The following is a 16479-nucleotide window of genomic DNA, read 5'->3' as shown; positions in this document are numbered from 1 at the left end:
AATGTCCACACCTTTATCTCAGCGGTTCTGCCAGGCGTCTGTGGCCACTCCGATCCTTTCCCCACGTGGTCTCACCCAAGATGGCGGCTCCTGGAGCAGCCAAGCGTCCCGGACTAGAATGCAATGGATTTCTTGCTTCTGCCACAAATTCCCCCAGCTGTGAGCCTTCCAACCATATAAGTATATGTGGTTCAGAGTTCTGGGACCATCCCCTGAAGCTGCTTGGTCGGGTATTCTGTGTTGTTGTTGGCAGAGCTCTCTGCTATACTTACGTCCACCCGATCCACCATCTTGTTTGTTCCTTGAAATCATAGTGATTTGACTGAGCTTATTTTTATTTAGAAGTTCTGGTGTGGTACTTTGGCTTAATGCGCCAGACTGCAAACCCATTGGAACTGCAAGGTTGGCGGTTCAAGCTCACCAGCTGCTCCTTGGAAACCCTATCCAGGGTCGCTGTGGGTCAGAATTGACTCCACGGCACTCAACAACAACAACAAATTTTTATTTAAATCATTTTAGGTCTGTAAGGATCATCCTTCTATTTTCAGTCTCACAAACTTTCTATTTAGTAATTTATTCCAAAATATTTTTTGTCTGCAGTTTGAGGAATTGTCTTCTTTTTGAAAGTCAATATTTTCGTCAGTCTTTTCCATACTTGCCCAAATTTTCTGTGCCTTGGCTCTGAGACACAGATGAACGTTTTTTCAGCCCCAAAGGAAAATTCTTTATCTAGTGTAGAGACACAAACTGATTTAAAACAGTGTGTGCTCCTTTATTGTTATCTGTCTTGGGGCTATATTTCTCTGGGCTTGTCCTTTAAGTTTCCTAATCCATACACCAAGTTCTGAAAGATTGTTGTTGCTAGGTGCCACTGAGTCAATTCCAGCTCATAGCAGTCCCATGTGACAGAGTAGGATTGCCCCATAGAGCACATCACCAAGTCTCTTCTCCCTCATAGCTGCGGGTTGGGTTGCAAAACCAGGCCTCCTTTCTGAAAGATTAGTAGAATTTATATAGCAAGCATTCCACAGAAAGAGGACAGCATGCACAAAGGTCCAGTCTTTATTTACTGAGTGCCTACGAGATGCCAAAGGAGCTCTGGTAGCATAGTGGTTACGAATCGGGCTGAGAACCTTAAGGTCAGCAGTTCGAAACTACCAGCTGTTCCGTGGGAGAAAAATGAGACTTTCTGCTCCCATAAAGATTTACAGCCTCAGAAACCCTGTACAGGGTTACTATGAGTCGGAACCAACTCCATGGCACATAACCACCACCACTATATGCCAGATCTCATGGATCAGAGAAGATGTAGACAATAGCTGTGTCATAAAGCAGTGGACCACAAGGTCAGTTTGAACCACAAGGTTGGAGGTTGAAACTCACCAGCCGCTTCTCGGAAACCCTATACAGGGTCGCTGTGAACTGGAACTGACTCAACAGAGAAGGGGTGAGGGCGTGGTAGTGAGATGACAGTTTTAAATAGAGTAGTCAAGGAAGACCCTTTTGAGAAGGTATCATTTGGTAAAAGAGTTAAAGGAGGTGAAGGAACAAACTAGCATCCAGGAAGAAAGATAACAAATGAGAAGATCCTGGGGGAGTGGGGGAGACGCGGAAGAGAGGTATTCTTGTCATGCTCAAGGCAGCTGTTGTAGCTAAAGCAGAGTTAACAAAGAAGAAAATGAAAGGAAGTGAGAGGTAAAGAATTGGGAGGCAGATGGTGTCGGGCCATTTTAGAGATTTTACGTATTACTCTGTAAGACCTGAGCATGACTCACCTTTTTAAAGGCTTATTTTGGCTGCTTTGTTAATAGGCAATAGGGGATGGGAGGGAGGTGAGGAGGGGGCTCGGCAGGGAGACTATTTAAGAGGTTATTGTCCTGTCCTCTGAAAACCAAGTAAAGTAAATGAAAGGTGATGAGAGGGGGGGAGAGGTGGAATGATCGCATTCTGTATATAAATGAAGGCACAGGGGGTATTATATGTGGTGTTAGAGAAAGAGGAGTTCAGGGTCCTTCCAAGGATTTTGGTTTGAACCAAGTATGGCGTTAGCCCCCTTTGATAAAGGGAAGATCCTGAATATAGCAATTTTTATGTGGGGGTAAGGTGGAGTCCTGGTGCAGTGCTGTTGGATAAGCACTGGACTGACTACTAACTACAAGGCTGACAGTTCAAGCCCACCAGCCGCTCCATGGAAACCCTATACAGGGTCGCAGTGAGTCAGAACCAACTCCACAATGCTTAACAACAACAGGTGGGGAAGCTAAGTCTTGGCCATGTTAAGTTTGAATTTCTGTAAGACATTGAAATGGTGAGGCTGAGTAGGAAATTGGATATATGTGACTCTAGAATTGAGCTGAATAGAAATATCTAAAGTCCTGAAACTGGACGACATCGCTAAGGAAATGAATGTAAATAGAAAATCAGAAGCTGGAGGGAGCCCAGACTATAGCCCTTCATTACCCTTCATGGCTCCTTTACAACCAAACAATAAACAGGTCTGTAAGGAGAGCAGTAATACTAGGGACAATAACACATTCCTTAGAATAATCAGCCATTTGAGATCAAAAGGGCAGCATTTACTCAAGGGCAAAGTTCCTAAGGGTTAGAAAAGAAGGAGGAATGCAAACAGGAAACACAGGAAAAACATGATGTTACATGGAGGGGATTGCAATCAATGAGATGAAACAAAATGTTTATAAACTGTTGAATGGAAAACCAATTTGCTTTGCTAACCTTCACCAAATTCACAATAAAAGGTTAAAAGAAAAAAAGAGGCCCAAGGACTGAAGCTTACAGATTAAGAGAATATTGGGGAGGGCAAGGGGAACACAGAGTGAGGTAGGAGGAAAACTAAGAGATCGTTATGGCCTGGAAGCCAAGGAAAGTATTAAGTAGGAGAATGATGAAGCGAGTCAGTGCTGCTGATAAGTCTAGAAACATGAGGACTAGGCAACGTGGAAATCATTGTTGCCCCCTGCAGATGATAATGAACAGGATACATTTGGAAGACAGTAAGTCAGTCTATACTGAGAAGTAGCGAAAGAAAGATTTGCATTGTTAAAGAAAACCAGGTAATGGAACACTTTTATTGCCAAAGTGGAAGGTTTGACCTTTGTCCTATATTGTTGATAAGTGCCACCAAGTTAGTTCCAACTCATAGTGACCCTGTACAGAGTTTCTGAGGAGCAGCTAGTGGATTTGAACCACCAATCTTGCAGTTAGTAGTCCAGTGCTTATCTGACAGTGCCACACCAGGAAATTTTTAAATAAGCATATGTATTTAGGAAAGTTATAAAATAAAGCGTTTTCTGAAAGTTTGCCCAATAGTTAATAAGGAAAGGAGGCACTGAATGTGGCAAGATTAGTTAGCATTTTGTTTAAAAAATGAAGCTGATTAAGAGAATGAGCATAAAGCTGAAGGGGAATGAATGGATGCTGGGGGACTTGAGAGAAAAGACACCTAAAATGATGCCACCCAGGAGAAGGACGGTACCATGGGGCACTTCTGGGCTTCAAGCTAATGTGAGCTTGCTTCCAAAGTGGCTATCCTTGGGAAGTTTAGGACTAAGTATGTGAAGCCCTGGTAGTGTAGTGGGTTATGCATTGGGCTGCTAACTGCAGGGTCACCAGTTCACGTCCACCAGCCGCTCCATGGGAGAAAGATGAGGCTTTCTGTTCCTAAAAAGAGTTATAGCCTAGGAAACCCTATCCAGGGTCACTGAGTAGGAACTGGCTTGACAGCACACTGTAGCAACAGCATATGAAGCCTAAAGTCGTTTCAAAGATCAGGAGGATTTGTTGTAAATATTGGAAATATTTCCAAGACTTTGATATGAAAGGTGGGGAAGAAGATACAGTAAAACCTGTAAAAGCCAGAACCGGTGTAAGGCAGAAACCTGTCAGAGAAGGAAAACAAATACTTTCCACTCAAATATTTCCCACTAAAGCTAGCGTCAGGGAGCTCTAGTAGCGTAGTGGTTACGAATCGGGCTGTGAACCACAAGGTCAGCAGTTCGAAACTACCAGCTGCTCCGCGGGAGAAAGATGAGGCTTTCTGCTCCCGTAAAGATTTACAGCCTCGGAAACCCTGTTCAGGGTCGCTATGAGTCGGAACCAACCCGACGGCACTTAACAACAACAACAAAGCTAGCATCAGAAAAGTGGTCAGACTACACCCTACCAAAGGTGAAAAACTATGCGACACAGAAAAACAAAACAGTCCCACAGAGTTGCAGCTCTCACAAGTTTCAAACATAGGAAGTTATGGTGGCATATGCGCTGGACTGCTAACCACAAGGTCAGCAGTTCAAACCCACCAGAAGCTCCTTGGGAGAAAAATAGCTTTCTGCTCCCATAAAGATTTGCAGCCTCGGAACCCCTAGGTAAGATCACTGTGAGTCAGAATTGACTCAGTGGCAGTGGGTTTGCATTGGGTTAATATTGCAGTGTAATGGTCGTTCTTAGTGGAAAAGAGAGGCGTCGTGAGATGGGGAGATGGTATGGCTCTCCTTTCATTGGTCAAGTCAGTGGGAGCATTCTCATAGGTAATAAAAGTACAGACAAGGTAATTACGGACAGCTGTATCCTCCCTGGAGAAAGAAAACACATCTGCTTGGTTTTCAAGGAAGTTGGTAAGCTTTAGGAAATAAGAAAATCCGAAACTGATGTATTACTATTTTAAAACTTGTTTTGGAACCTAAGACATGTAAGAGCTGTAGAATTTTAAGAAAGTAATTTACAGATAACTGAACCGTGTACTCTACTTCTCTTTTGCAGATAAGTAGAATAAGTACTATTTAAGAGATACTGCTTCTAGTTTGACAGATATTTATTGAACTCCTACTAGATGCCAGGAACCCTGGTATGATACTGTAGGTTAAGCACTGGATGGTTAACCTCAAGGTTGGCAGTTCAAACCCACCAACCACTCCTCAGAAACCACATACAGGGTCACCATGAGTCAGAATCAACTTGATGGCACTTAACAATATCTACAACTATATGCCAAGACTGTACAAGGTGCTGACAATACAGTAATATGTAAATGATGAGAGAGGTCATTGAGCACCAGATCATAAATGACCTTGGAAATCATGATAAGGATTTGGGTCTTCATAATAAAAGTAAACTGTACTTTAATAAGAATGGTTATGAGATGGCATGATCAGGTTGTGACTCCAAAAGATGACTCTGACTGCGTTTTGGAGAATGACTTAGAGCAAAGCAAGATTGATTGAATTGGAGAGATATTAAAGGGGCAAAATGGACAAAACTTAGTTATAGATTGACTTTGGGAGCAGAAGAAGGAAAATATGTTGAGGTCTACTCCTAGGTTTCTGGAGTAAATTCAGCTGAGAGAATTATGAGTTCATTTTTTGGACATACATTACCTTGTTGATGATATTAAGATAGCTAAGGAGAAACAAGAAGGCAATTGAATATGCAAGGCTGGGCATGAATGAGAGTATGTAAAAAAAAAAAAAAGGTGTATGTGAGAAAAGAAGAATGCCTAAAACTGATCTCCAAAGATGTCAATGGGAGAAGAACAAAAGATACTTCTCGAATGAAAGACCTACAGGAAAAATATGAAACAATAGAGGCAGATGGACTGTTACTACAGGAACAAACGGGTCACTTCCCTAGGAGATATGGGGGCAGGTGGTCGGGTCCTCTCAACACAGGCCCCCTTCCAAGACTGAGACTCGGTGGAAATGCACGCTCTGATTCATGACCACAAGCATCACCGATGGGGAGAAGTGGAGTAAAGGCAGCAATGAAGCAGCGAGCTAAGCCTTACAATATTCAGTGGGCTTCTGTGGACCCGGTTGGGGACCTGGTTGGCAAGCAGTGCGAGGAGACCTGGGGACTCCTGGGCCCAGAGTCAGTGGCGTAGCCACGGAGGACTCAAGTGGAGAATGGAGCTGCCGGCTGATGGGAAGAGAGGGCATGTGCACAAGAACACTCACACTTGCAGATGGTACCCACGTGACCTGGACCAGATGACTGGATGATCAGAGCTCAACCAGGAGAAGAAAGAAGCAGGGGTGGGTGGAGATTGAGCTGATACAATCTGATGAACTTGATTTATACCTACGAATGCAGTGACTCAAAAGAGGCAACAAATCCTTACAGCAAGAAACATTCCCACCCCCTCCACACACAGAGTAGACAGAGATGGGCAACTTGGACATTGGATACCCAAATGGGGAGGGGGGACTATAAAGGCAAGAAGTGACTGCCTTACAAGCTTTCAAGAGAGAACCTAGAGCTAGGGGGCATGGAGGAAGGCAGAATCACCAGTGAGTACTACTATCCAATCTGTCTAGGTGGAGCTGATGAAATGAAATACAGATGGGTAACTTGCGATACTGTAGTGAATAATGGTTATCATGACTGATTGTGAGGGTTGGAAATGCAAAGGCAGACGTTTTGTAGCAAGGAAGGGAGTGACTATTTCTCCAGTCTAGGAGCGGAGGTCTCTGGGACCATCAACGGAGAAGAGCTGAGAGCGGGACCCTACCCAGAGAAGCAGGGATGCCTGAGATGGAGACAGAGATGATGACATGGAGTGATGAAGCGGCTGGGGACTTTGGATCCAGAGGGGGAGAGGGACTATGGGCTGAAGACTTGGGGGGGGGGGAAGTATACAGGATGAATTTCTAGGATATACCCTTTGGTCGGAAGATGATGCATGGAGGGGATTGGAACCATGGCAATGAAATTATATACGATGGAATGAATGTAAAACTAAAGTTCTCTCATGTAAACTATCATATAATTCACAATAAAACATTAAAAAAAAAAAAGATGTCAATGGTTAGGTAGAGGAGGAGACAGCAAACAAGACCAAGAAAGAGCAAGCAAGGAAAGCTCAAGAAAGCCAAGGAAGGAGACTGAGAAGACAGCAGTGTCAGATGCTGTTCAAAGGTCAATAAGATGAAGACTAAAAATGTCTTCTTGAATAAACACCCTGCAGTAGAACTTACTGCTGACAAAAAATCAGAAAGGATTGCATTGAAGAATGACTGAGACAGGAGGGAATGGAGAATTTGAAAAATATTTCATTGAAAAAGATATAGAGTAGGAGGTCTCTCTGTGTATGTGTCTGTGTGTCTGTGTATGTAGGAGAGATCTGAACATGTCTAAAAGGATTCAGTTGAAAAGATGAGGTTGTTTGTATACACAAGAGAGAAAGGGTTGTAAGGGATGGCCTTAGAGACCTGCAAGGAATGAGGATAGATGTAGATGTAGCTAAGTTTTTGTTTGATGACTGAAGGAATCAGGCAAATATCAGCACTGACTTTAACAGATGGATGGATGGGTGGGTGGGTGGATGGATAGATAGGTAGGTAGGTAGGTAGATATGTAGGTAGAGAGAGAGAGAAATAATCTAAGAGAAGAGGTACTTCAAAATTTCTAGTAGTACTACATTCGTCTGTCTACTAATCTGATGATCCAGATGATCTCTCTGGATTTACTAGTGAAAGACACTGCCAAGTGTATTTCATTTTAGACATGTTGGAGTAAAAGGCATTTAGAGAAAAAGTTTCATACTAATAGTATGAAAGACCCCAGAATCTTTGTACTGTCTCAGAAAAGGGACCTAGAGTTATTGTGCACTCTTTGCTAGAATGTGGACCATATTGGATGTGTTATCCAGTAAACCAACTAAATGAACTAAATACATCCTCAGGAAGAAGCCAGGGGAGGAAATACCACAGTTTCAACCCTAGGTTTAAAACAATTGTGGGGTTTTTTTTCATTTATTCTAGTGGCTCTGCACACGGTATACCATGTCTAGATCTTACTCCTCAAGAGCAGAGCAGGAACATGCAAAGAAAGAACAACTAAGATGATAACTGAAATTCCATAAATCTGTAAGAGTAAATAGATGATATCTGTATCCAGGACAAAAAGGGGCCATATTTAAAGTCTTTGAAATTACAAGGAGAATGAGAGGAGAAACAAACCCCAAATCTAGACATTAGCCTTAAGGAATTCTCTGGAAATAAGTCAATTGTTTAGGCCAATTAAAAAGATAATAAGCCTTTAAAATTTATTTCCGTAGAATATTAGCTCAGTTTATGAATCACAAAATCATGTGGGATTGGAATTTGGACAAATTGGGGATGCTATCGTTCCAAGCAGACTAACCTCCTACTCCCAAGTCAAAGTAGTAACATCCTTGAATATATACAGCCTTGGTCCTTGGTAGTTGGTCCTGGTCCACTGGCCTCAGGCCTGGACAATGCCAGAAGCCAGAGGGCATCCACGGAAGAAAAGATAAACTCAGCCTGTCTCATCATTACCAGGCTGTTCTCGTTCCTAGTCTGGCCAGTCTGGCTGTCTTAGCAATCCAAACACCCTTTTATTACACCCTTGCCCCAAAGTTTAGGTCCATCCTAATTACTGAACCCAGAAGTGTTTCTTCCTCATCCTTCCTTAGCCGGACTTCTGTGACTATGGTACAGGTGCTGTGAAGGGTAGATCTCAATATCTGATGTTATAATGTCCTGTCCACCACAAACCCGTCAGGCTGCTGTAAAAGCAATCTCACCCCTGGTCGCAGCTGCACCAGCCTTTTCCACTTGATTCTAGATTGATCCTGACTCTACTATTATCTTACCCTCACAGAAAGTTGAGGAAGCGAGCGGCCAAAGCCTCGGCCCGACGCCCCAAACCCCATGGAAGGTAATGGGGCGAGAGCCCCGGGACCTCCTGCTTGCCCCTGTGGCCCCAGGAGGTGGATGGATGGATGGCAGCCTGTCCATGTCCATTCAAGAACCCAAGCTGGTGAATTAGTGATGGGACTGGGAAATGGCCACACCAGGGGGAAGGGAATGGGAGGCAGGACTGGGTGGGGTTAGACATGCTTTGGTTTTGGGGAGCACAAGAAGGAAAGAATGCAGAATGGCTGAGAAACTTCTCTATCGTTATACTTCCCCAAAAGGCTCGGGCTCTGACCTCAGCCACTTGCATTCCTTCTCCTTCCCCCAACTCCTCACATCCCATCACCTCTGCACTCTTTCCTTACCTTTCCTCTCCTTTCCCCACATCCACCTGGATAGGCATGACAGGATTTCCCATCACTGGTGCTGAATGCAGAGCACAGTCTGAGGTTCTGAAATGCAGCTCAGTGGTGCTCAGCAGGCAGCCTGTGTGTGGAAATCCTCTCCGTCCTGTCCTTCGCTTTGCCTCTTCCCACCCTCAGCATGAAGGCTCCTTCCCAGAAACAGACAAAACAATATTCCTGGGCCAGGTACCTAATCACTACCTCCATCAACTTTCTGCTTTTTACAGACCAGCCACCAAGCTTAAAGTCAAATCCAAACAACAAGCAGGCAGGGGGCCAATCAAGAGGTAAACTGAGTTCAGGTTGGGTGGAGAAGAGAGGGAATGGCCAAGTTATGATGTTGGGGGAATGGGGTGTGCCCAGGAAGGAGACCAAGAGAGAAGGAGCAACAGCTGTTACAACTCACCTTCCAGATCACTTCCTGAAACATGAAGCAAGGCTGGCCCTTATGTTGGACTGTTGAGAATTGTTCATGTCACCAGATTTTTTGAAATCTCAAATTGAGTCCACCCACTGACTACCCTTGTCCGGTGTTTATGTCTTTCCCTGGTGAATTCTAGTAGATAACCTGCCACTTCTCTCCTTCAGATGTCATGCTTGCCTTTTCCCCAGCAGTTTAAGTTTAACAAAGGGGGGTCTGTGTTCCCACCCCTACCCCGCCCCCCCTTTTTTTTTTCATTAACTGCTACTTACTAGCTTACCTGAGATGGAGGTGAGACTTAGTCCCCTTTGGAACTTCTGCCCCAGGGATGGAATCCTGCTTCTCTGCCCCAATTTACACAATTAGGTTTCCAATCCCATAATTGTCCATCAAGGTTCCTTCAGAACTCAAGGGAATGGTGAAGCTTCCAACCTCACTGATTTACATCTAACATTGCTTCAAAAATCTCCTTGATCCCTTCTTCAGCAATGACTGAGATGCAGAGAATTCATCTTTCTATTGTCTCTCAGCAAGTTCCAGGATCACCCAGCATCACTCATTACCCAAGTCCTACCTGTGGTAACTTCAAAGGAGCTCAGAATCTGGGAGTGTTCTTTTAGTGCTTCGGTCATCTTTGTCCAACCTGGCCATACTCTGGCCTTCCCTGACCCCCCATTAAAGTACACACTGCAGTTTATGCTTTGTTAGTTATGGGGAAAGGGGAGGAGTGAGTCTAGAAACTACAAGTCTTTTTTCCTGTAATAGCTTCTTAGACTTTTATTTTCAGACTAACAGGATTTTGGGAGATTGCCTGATCGCCTTGATCTTCAAAATCCATTTCTCCTGAGCTTCCATAAAGTTATTCTGTAAAGTCTCCAGGCTTCCCTTGTCTATTTTGTTGATAAACTTTCTCTCCTCTCCATGTTTTTCTAGCCAATGACTTCAAGTCCTCAGATTTCTTCCTTCCTCTGACATCAAGTGATGGGCCCATCAGTGCAATGTTGTTGTTAAGTGCTTTTGAGCCTGTATAGGACTTCCAAGGCTATGGATCTTTGCGAGAGCAGAAAGCCTCATCTTTCTCCCATGGAGTGGCTTGCGGGCTCAAACCACAGACCTTGTGGTTCATAGTCCAGTGATTATCGTATGAAGCCACCATGCTTCCCATCAGTGCAATCATTCCCACAAAAATCAGCCTCCCAGGCCCAAGCCACCAACATTAGGCCTCATCTAGTTCCCTTCCTCAGCCACCATCCACACATCTCATTGCAATCTCTCAGTCCTTTGATTTTTTTTTTTTTCATCATTCAATAGTATTTGCTTCTATTCTCTCTGTTTTGTTTTTGGCAGGGGGGGATGTACACAAAACCACTCAGGAATATATAATCATTTAAACAACCAAAGGACACATTCTGCAAGCCTACCTCCAGGCCGCCAGCACCTGGCTGCCATCATACAAGTCTTTCTCTTTCCATGAGTCTAGAGTCCTCAGCTGCTCTCTCTCTCTCTGTACCCTCAACTCTGCCCCCAGGATGTGGGATAGGGTCCCACATTCTGCTCGTGTTCTTCTCCCTTGATGGTCCTAGGGTTTTCTGTCCTTGGACTGTAAGATTCACTTCTTGTTCTTAAGTGCTGTCAAGTCGATTCCAACCCATAGCGACCCTGTATAGGGTTTCCAAGGAATAGCTGGTGAACTTGAGGCCCACCTCTCTCTCTGCTCCCTGGAGTTCTATCGCACCAATGATACCATCAGGTGCCCTGGGGTGGTAAGCTGTGTGCCAGGCCCGCTCTATGCTGCATCCAATGGCCAGAAGAAACAGCAGTTCAAGCAGCAGGGGGAGGTGTGTGACAGTGGCTACTATGACCATCCCTAGCCCAAATGGAGAAGCCCCTGGCCTGGCCACCCCATTACTAGGCTCAGCCCTAACCTTTGAAGACATAGAGGAACCTTCCAAGGGGTGGGGCACAGACCTGCAGTTCAAACAACTTTGCAGTCTGATGCATTAGCCCACAGCACCACACCAGGACTCCCCTGGTGTAAGATTGACTGCTCCCCTCTTTTTGTTACAAAACTTCTACTTTACGATGTGACAGTCACAATTAGTCATGATAACAATTACTATTGAATCATAAGACTCAACCCCATCTCCTTTCACCAGACGTATCTAGGCAAGATGAAAACTATTCATTGGGGATTCTACCTTCCCATACACATTCTGAAACTAAACTCCCTCTTGAAAACATGTAAGTCAGTCACTTCGTGCGTGCCTTTGTAGCCCCTCCCATTTTAGATAGCCAATGTCTAAGTTGCCCATCTCTATCAACCCTATATACAGAGAGAGGGGATAAGATTGATCTGGGATGTGAAGACTCCTTCCCTCTCAGTTGGTATTTTCAGCTATTACCTCCATAAATATAGGTCAAGTTCATCAAATTGTAGCAATTTATACTTGTTTCTTTTTTGGGGGTGTTCTTGTGCGTCTCCCCTCACTTCACATCAGCTGGGTGTGTTGCTGTCAGCTCCAGCCCTCTGTGGCCATGTCCTTGTCCATGGGCTTAGGAGTCTACAGGTCTCACCACACTTCGGACCATCAAACCCTCTTCTCTCTCTCATCTCCAGGTCAACAGGAGTCTATGGAATGTGGTCGAACTCGGCCCTTATCTTCATTGCTGCCTTTCCCCTTCTTCCACTCACCAGGAGACCAGTGTGGTCGCCAGCAAGCTTACATGCCTGCTCATATGTTCCCTTTGAGTTTCAGTCTTGGAGGGGCATTTGTTCTGAAGGGAATTGATTGCTTGCTTTGATGGCTCCCCTGCGAACAACTTGCTTGTTCTTATAGTAGGCAATCAGACTGCCATTTTTGTTTTGGATTTTTCCTGCTGGTCTTTCTTTTAAGAAGTATTTTCTGTTCCTATAGCTATTCCAGGCTGGTATGCTTGTCCTTTCAAGTGGGAATGTCCCACTTCAGAAGGTTCTGGATGGGGCTCAGGACCACTGATGTTTATAAGCAAGTTCCCTTTTCTCTCAAGCATTTCCAAGCTTTAGCATCTCTAGTTTTGTTCCAGTTTTCTGTTTGGTGGCTTATGGGACATTCTTTTTTTATATTTAAATTGCAGAAGCACAGACTACCTTATTAAAGACTGTCATACTTCTTAGCTCAGGGTCAGCTGTAGTTCTGCTATTTTATTGGTCACATCTTCCCTTTCCCTGGCTACATAGTCCCTCTAACTTCTGTCTGCCCTTCGCTTATATATCTTCATTCCTGCATCTGCCAGCCCAGTCCTTCCTGTGTCCGTCCTCTGGTCTGTTCTTCCTGTAACTCTTGTCTTGCAGTTTCTGGCCTAGAATCCTATCTGACCTGAGAAGCCATTCAGATGCAATATTTGCTTACTCCTTTGTATCCAGACTCATTCCCTTAGTTTGGTCTCAGCGTAATAGAAGGATCTTCTCATTCTGGCTTCCTGTTTGTGTCAGCCATTCCCCCCTGGCCATCTCATTCAGCTGGGCAGTCCTGAACCCCTTTATCTCTGTAGCAGTTTTAGCCTCGACTTCTGTCAGGGCCAAAGGCCAGAAACCATTTGGAACAAGGCTGCTGTCAAGCAAATAAAGACAGCCACCATTCCCATTGGGTTCTTTTGCCAAAAGTCCCTAAGGGCCCTCCTGTCTGAGTAGTCTAAACTAAAAACTTGGCATTTCCTTTGTCTCTTTGAAGGGAAACTTAGAAGCGACAGAGAAAAGAGGGAGGGAGAGAGTGGTCATGAGAGGTTGGGAGTGGGGAGAAATGGAGTGGGTGGCAGGTTGTGGGCAGAAAGGCAGGAGCATTTGTTTACCCTAGTACCCCCCACTCCTGTCCCCTTAGGCTGCTGGCCCAGCGACAGCAACACTCCTTTGGTCTGCACGGGGTGGCGTGCGTGGGCACTGAGGCCCACCTCTCTCTCTGCTCCCTGGAGTTCTATCGCACCAATGATACCATCAGGTGCCCTGGGGGGGTGCCTGTGGTGGTAAGCTGTGTGCCAGGCCCGCTCTATGCTGCATCCAATGGCCAGAAGAAACAGCAGTCCAAGCAGCAGGGGGAGGTGTGTGACAGTGACTACTATGACCATCCCTAGCCCAAATGGAGAAGCCCCTGGCCTGGCCACCCCATGACTAGGCTCAGCCCTAACCTTTGAAGACCTAGAGGAACCTTCCAAGGGGTGGGGCACAGACCTGACATTGCCCTTACTGCTCCATCAACTGCCCTTCGCCGCCCAGGTCTGCCTAGCCCTCTCTGGACCCATATTTCCCTTCAGTGATGTGGGCGCCTCTCTCTCCTCTGTAGGCCCGTGTGCGTCTAAAGGGTGGAGCCCATCCTGGCGAGGGCCGAGTGGAAGTCCTGAAGACTGGCACATGGGGCACAGTCTGTGACCGCAAGTGGGACCTCCACGCAGCCAGCGTGGTGTGTCGGGAACTGGGCTTCGGGAGTGCTAGAGAGGCTCTGAGCGGTGCCCGTATGGGGCAGGGTGAGGAGGCATGGGAGTGGGTGGGAGCACGCAGGTGGAGGTATACACTCCCAGGCTGAGGGAGAGTTAGGATATGCCTAGGCAGGCAGCGAAAGAACAGTTACAACCTCCTGATGTGTGGCTTTAGGCATGGGTGCCATCCACTTAAGTGAAGTGCGATGTTCTGGACAAGAACCGTCCCTCTGGAAATGTCCCCATAAGAACATCACAGCTGAGGACTGCTCCCACAACCAGGATGCTGCGGTCCGATGCAACCTTCCCTACACTGGGGTGGAGGCCAAGGTCAGTCATATTATCCTCCTTGGTTCAGGTCTGTGCCACTCATTCTTGCCAGTCTGGGCTCCAACCTGCAGTCTAATGCCCCCAGCCCCATTATACCTGGGTCCTGCCACCCTGCAGCTCCTGCCTGGTCCCATCGCCTGGTAGTCCTTTATGTGCCTCTGAATAACTGGTACATTCCTACCCCACCCCAAAAGCTTCCCTTGGCACTTTTATTCTGTGTCGCCACAGATCCGACTCAGTGGAGGGCGCAGCCGATATGAAGGACGAGTTGAAGTACAAATTGGAGCACCAGGGTCCCTGCACTGGGGTCTCATCTGTGGCGATGACTGGGGGACACTGGAAGCTATGGTGGCCTGTAGACAACTTGGTCTGGGCTACGCCAACCACGGCCTACAGGTGATTAGGAATGAGGAGAGGGGAGGCAAAGCCTCCAAAGCCTTTGCTTGCAGTGGATGCATGTGAAAATGACCCCTTGGCCTTAGAGGCTGGTTCCTGGAACCTCAAGCAAACATCTACCTATGTTCTCAGGAGACCTGGTACTGGGACTCAGGGAATACAACAGAGGTGGTGATGAGTGGAGTGCGCTGCACAGGGACTGAACTCTCCCTGGACCAATGTGCCCATCATGGCACCCACATTGCCTGTAAGAGGCCAGGGACCCGGTTCACTGCTGGAGTCATCTGTTCTGAGAGTGAGTTTAGGGTAGGCCAGGGAAGGGAGGTCTGGACCAGCCCTTTGTAAGGAAAAAGGGGGTTGAAATCTGGAGAAGATATTCCCCATGGAAAAATTAGCCTCATACACCCTGGCAAGGACAGAAGTACCGCCATTTGTCACTCCACAGCAGTGGTTTCTAACACACTCCTTCCTTCCTTCTGTGGTGCAGCTGCCTCTGACCTACTGCTGCATTCAGCACTGGTGCAGGAGACGGCCTACATCGAGGACCGACCCTTGCACATGCTGTACTGTGCTGCTGAAGAGAACTGCCTGGCCCGCTCAGCCCGCTCAGCCAACTGGCCTTATGGCCACCGACGTCTGCTCCGATTCTCCTCCCAGATCCACAACCTGGGACGAGCTGACTTCAGGCCCAAGGCTGGGCGCCACTCCTGGGTGTGGCACGAGTGTCATGGGTGAGAGGAGAGGGGATCAAGCAGAAGGGCAAGGGCACAGAAACTGGACAGACACAGAAGAAACAATCATTTTGTCCCTTGTCCCCACAGGCATTACCACAGTATGGATATCTTCACTCATTATGATATTCTGACCCCCAATGGCACCAAGGTGGCTGAGGGCCATAAAGCTAGTTTCTGTCTAGAAGACACGGAATGTCAGGAGGGTGAGTTGGGACCTAACCTGGACTATGGTGTCCCCAGCCCTTAGCCTTTCCTTACTCTGACACATACCAAACCTTTCAGATGTCTCCAAGAGATATGAATGTGCCAACTTTGGAGAGCAGGGCATCACCGTGGGGTGCTGGGATCTCTACCGGCATGACATCGACTGTCAGTGGATTGACATCACAGACGTAAAGCCGGGAAACTACATTCTACAGGTGCCTGGGTCCTGCAATGTCCAGATGACAGGTGGGCGGTATGTTAGGGACACCTTTGGATTCGAAGACTACAGCTGGGTAAAATGGCCTTTCTCCCCTCACAGGTAGTCATCAATCCAAATTTTGAAGTAGCAGAGAGTGACTTCACCAACAACGCAATGAAATGCAACTGCAAATATGATGGACATCGCATCTGGGTGCACAACTGCCACATCGGTATTTGATGAATGAGGAGAAGGGGGAAGGCATTGGTGGTCTTTTATTAAGTTACCTATTTTCCCACTTACCTCTGGGTTTCTCGGCCTCTTCATTTCTACCCACCCTTCCCTAAAATGACTGTCTTCCTGCCTCTGCCCAGAGCGCTGCCCACACCACCTGTTCACTCTGCAGGTGATGCCTTCAGTGAAGAGGCCAACAGGAGATTTGAGCGCTACCCTGGCCAGACCAACAACCAGATCATCTAAGGTGCCACCGTTCTCCTCTGCAAACCACCACTGGCCCCTAATGAGAGGGGCCTGAGGCTGCCATTACCTCAGGAACTTACCAAGGAACCCCTGAAGTCAACAGGCTCACTGCACTCCCCCTTGCGCACTATGGATGTGGAATTGTCAAGCAGACATTACTGCTCTCCTTCCTAGGCCAGCTGTTTGCGCCCAG

General features: G+C 46.5%; 1 protein-coding gene across 2 annotated transcripts in view; it reads left to right on the top strand.

Annotated features, from left to right (window-relative positions):
• The window catches only part of LOXL3 (lysyl oxidase-like 3), a 27788-nt gene extending 11502 nt beyond the window's left edge, over positions 1-16286 (top strand). The window contains exons 4-13 of one of the 2 annotated variants that reach the window (XM_006872429.1): positions 13352-13568; positions 13811-13991; positions 14119-14273; positions 14502-14669; positions 14802-14964; positions 15157-15400; positions 15491-15606; positions 15686-15822; positions 15927-16038; positions 16213-16286. In XM_006872429.1, the coding sequence (XP_006872491.1) occupies positions 13352-13568; positions 13811-13991; positions 14119-14273; positions 14502-14669; positions 14802-14964; positions 15157-15400; positions 15491-15606; positions 15686-15822; positions 15927-16038; positions 16213-16286 (1567 nt within the window). The remainder of the gene's footprint in view (positions 1-13351; positions 13569-13810; positions 13992-14118; positions 14274-14501; positions 14670-14801; positions 14965-15156; positions 15401-15490; positions 15607-15685; positions 15823-15926; positions 16039-16212) is intronic. The other variant, XM_006872430.1, reaches the window with a different exon arrangement.
• The last annotated feature ends 193 nt before the right edge of the window (positions 16287-16479 follow it).

Source organism: Chrysochloris asiatica, unplaced genomic scaffold, assembly GCF_000296735.1.
Source record: "Chrysochloris asiatica unplaced genomic scaffold, ChrAsi1.0 scaffold00197, whole genome shotgun sequence".
Classification (NCBI taxonomy): Eukaryota; Metazoa; Chordata; class Mammalia; order Afrosoricida; family Chrysochloridae; genus Chrysochloris; species Chrysochloris asiatica.
The sequence above is the reverse complement of the archived record's forward strand: the minus strand, read 5'-3'. Positions and strand labels throughout refer to the sequence as shown.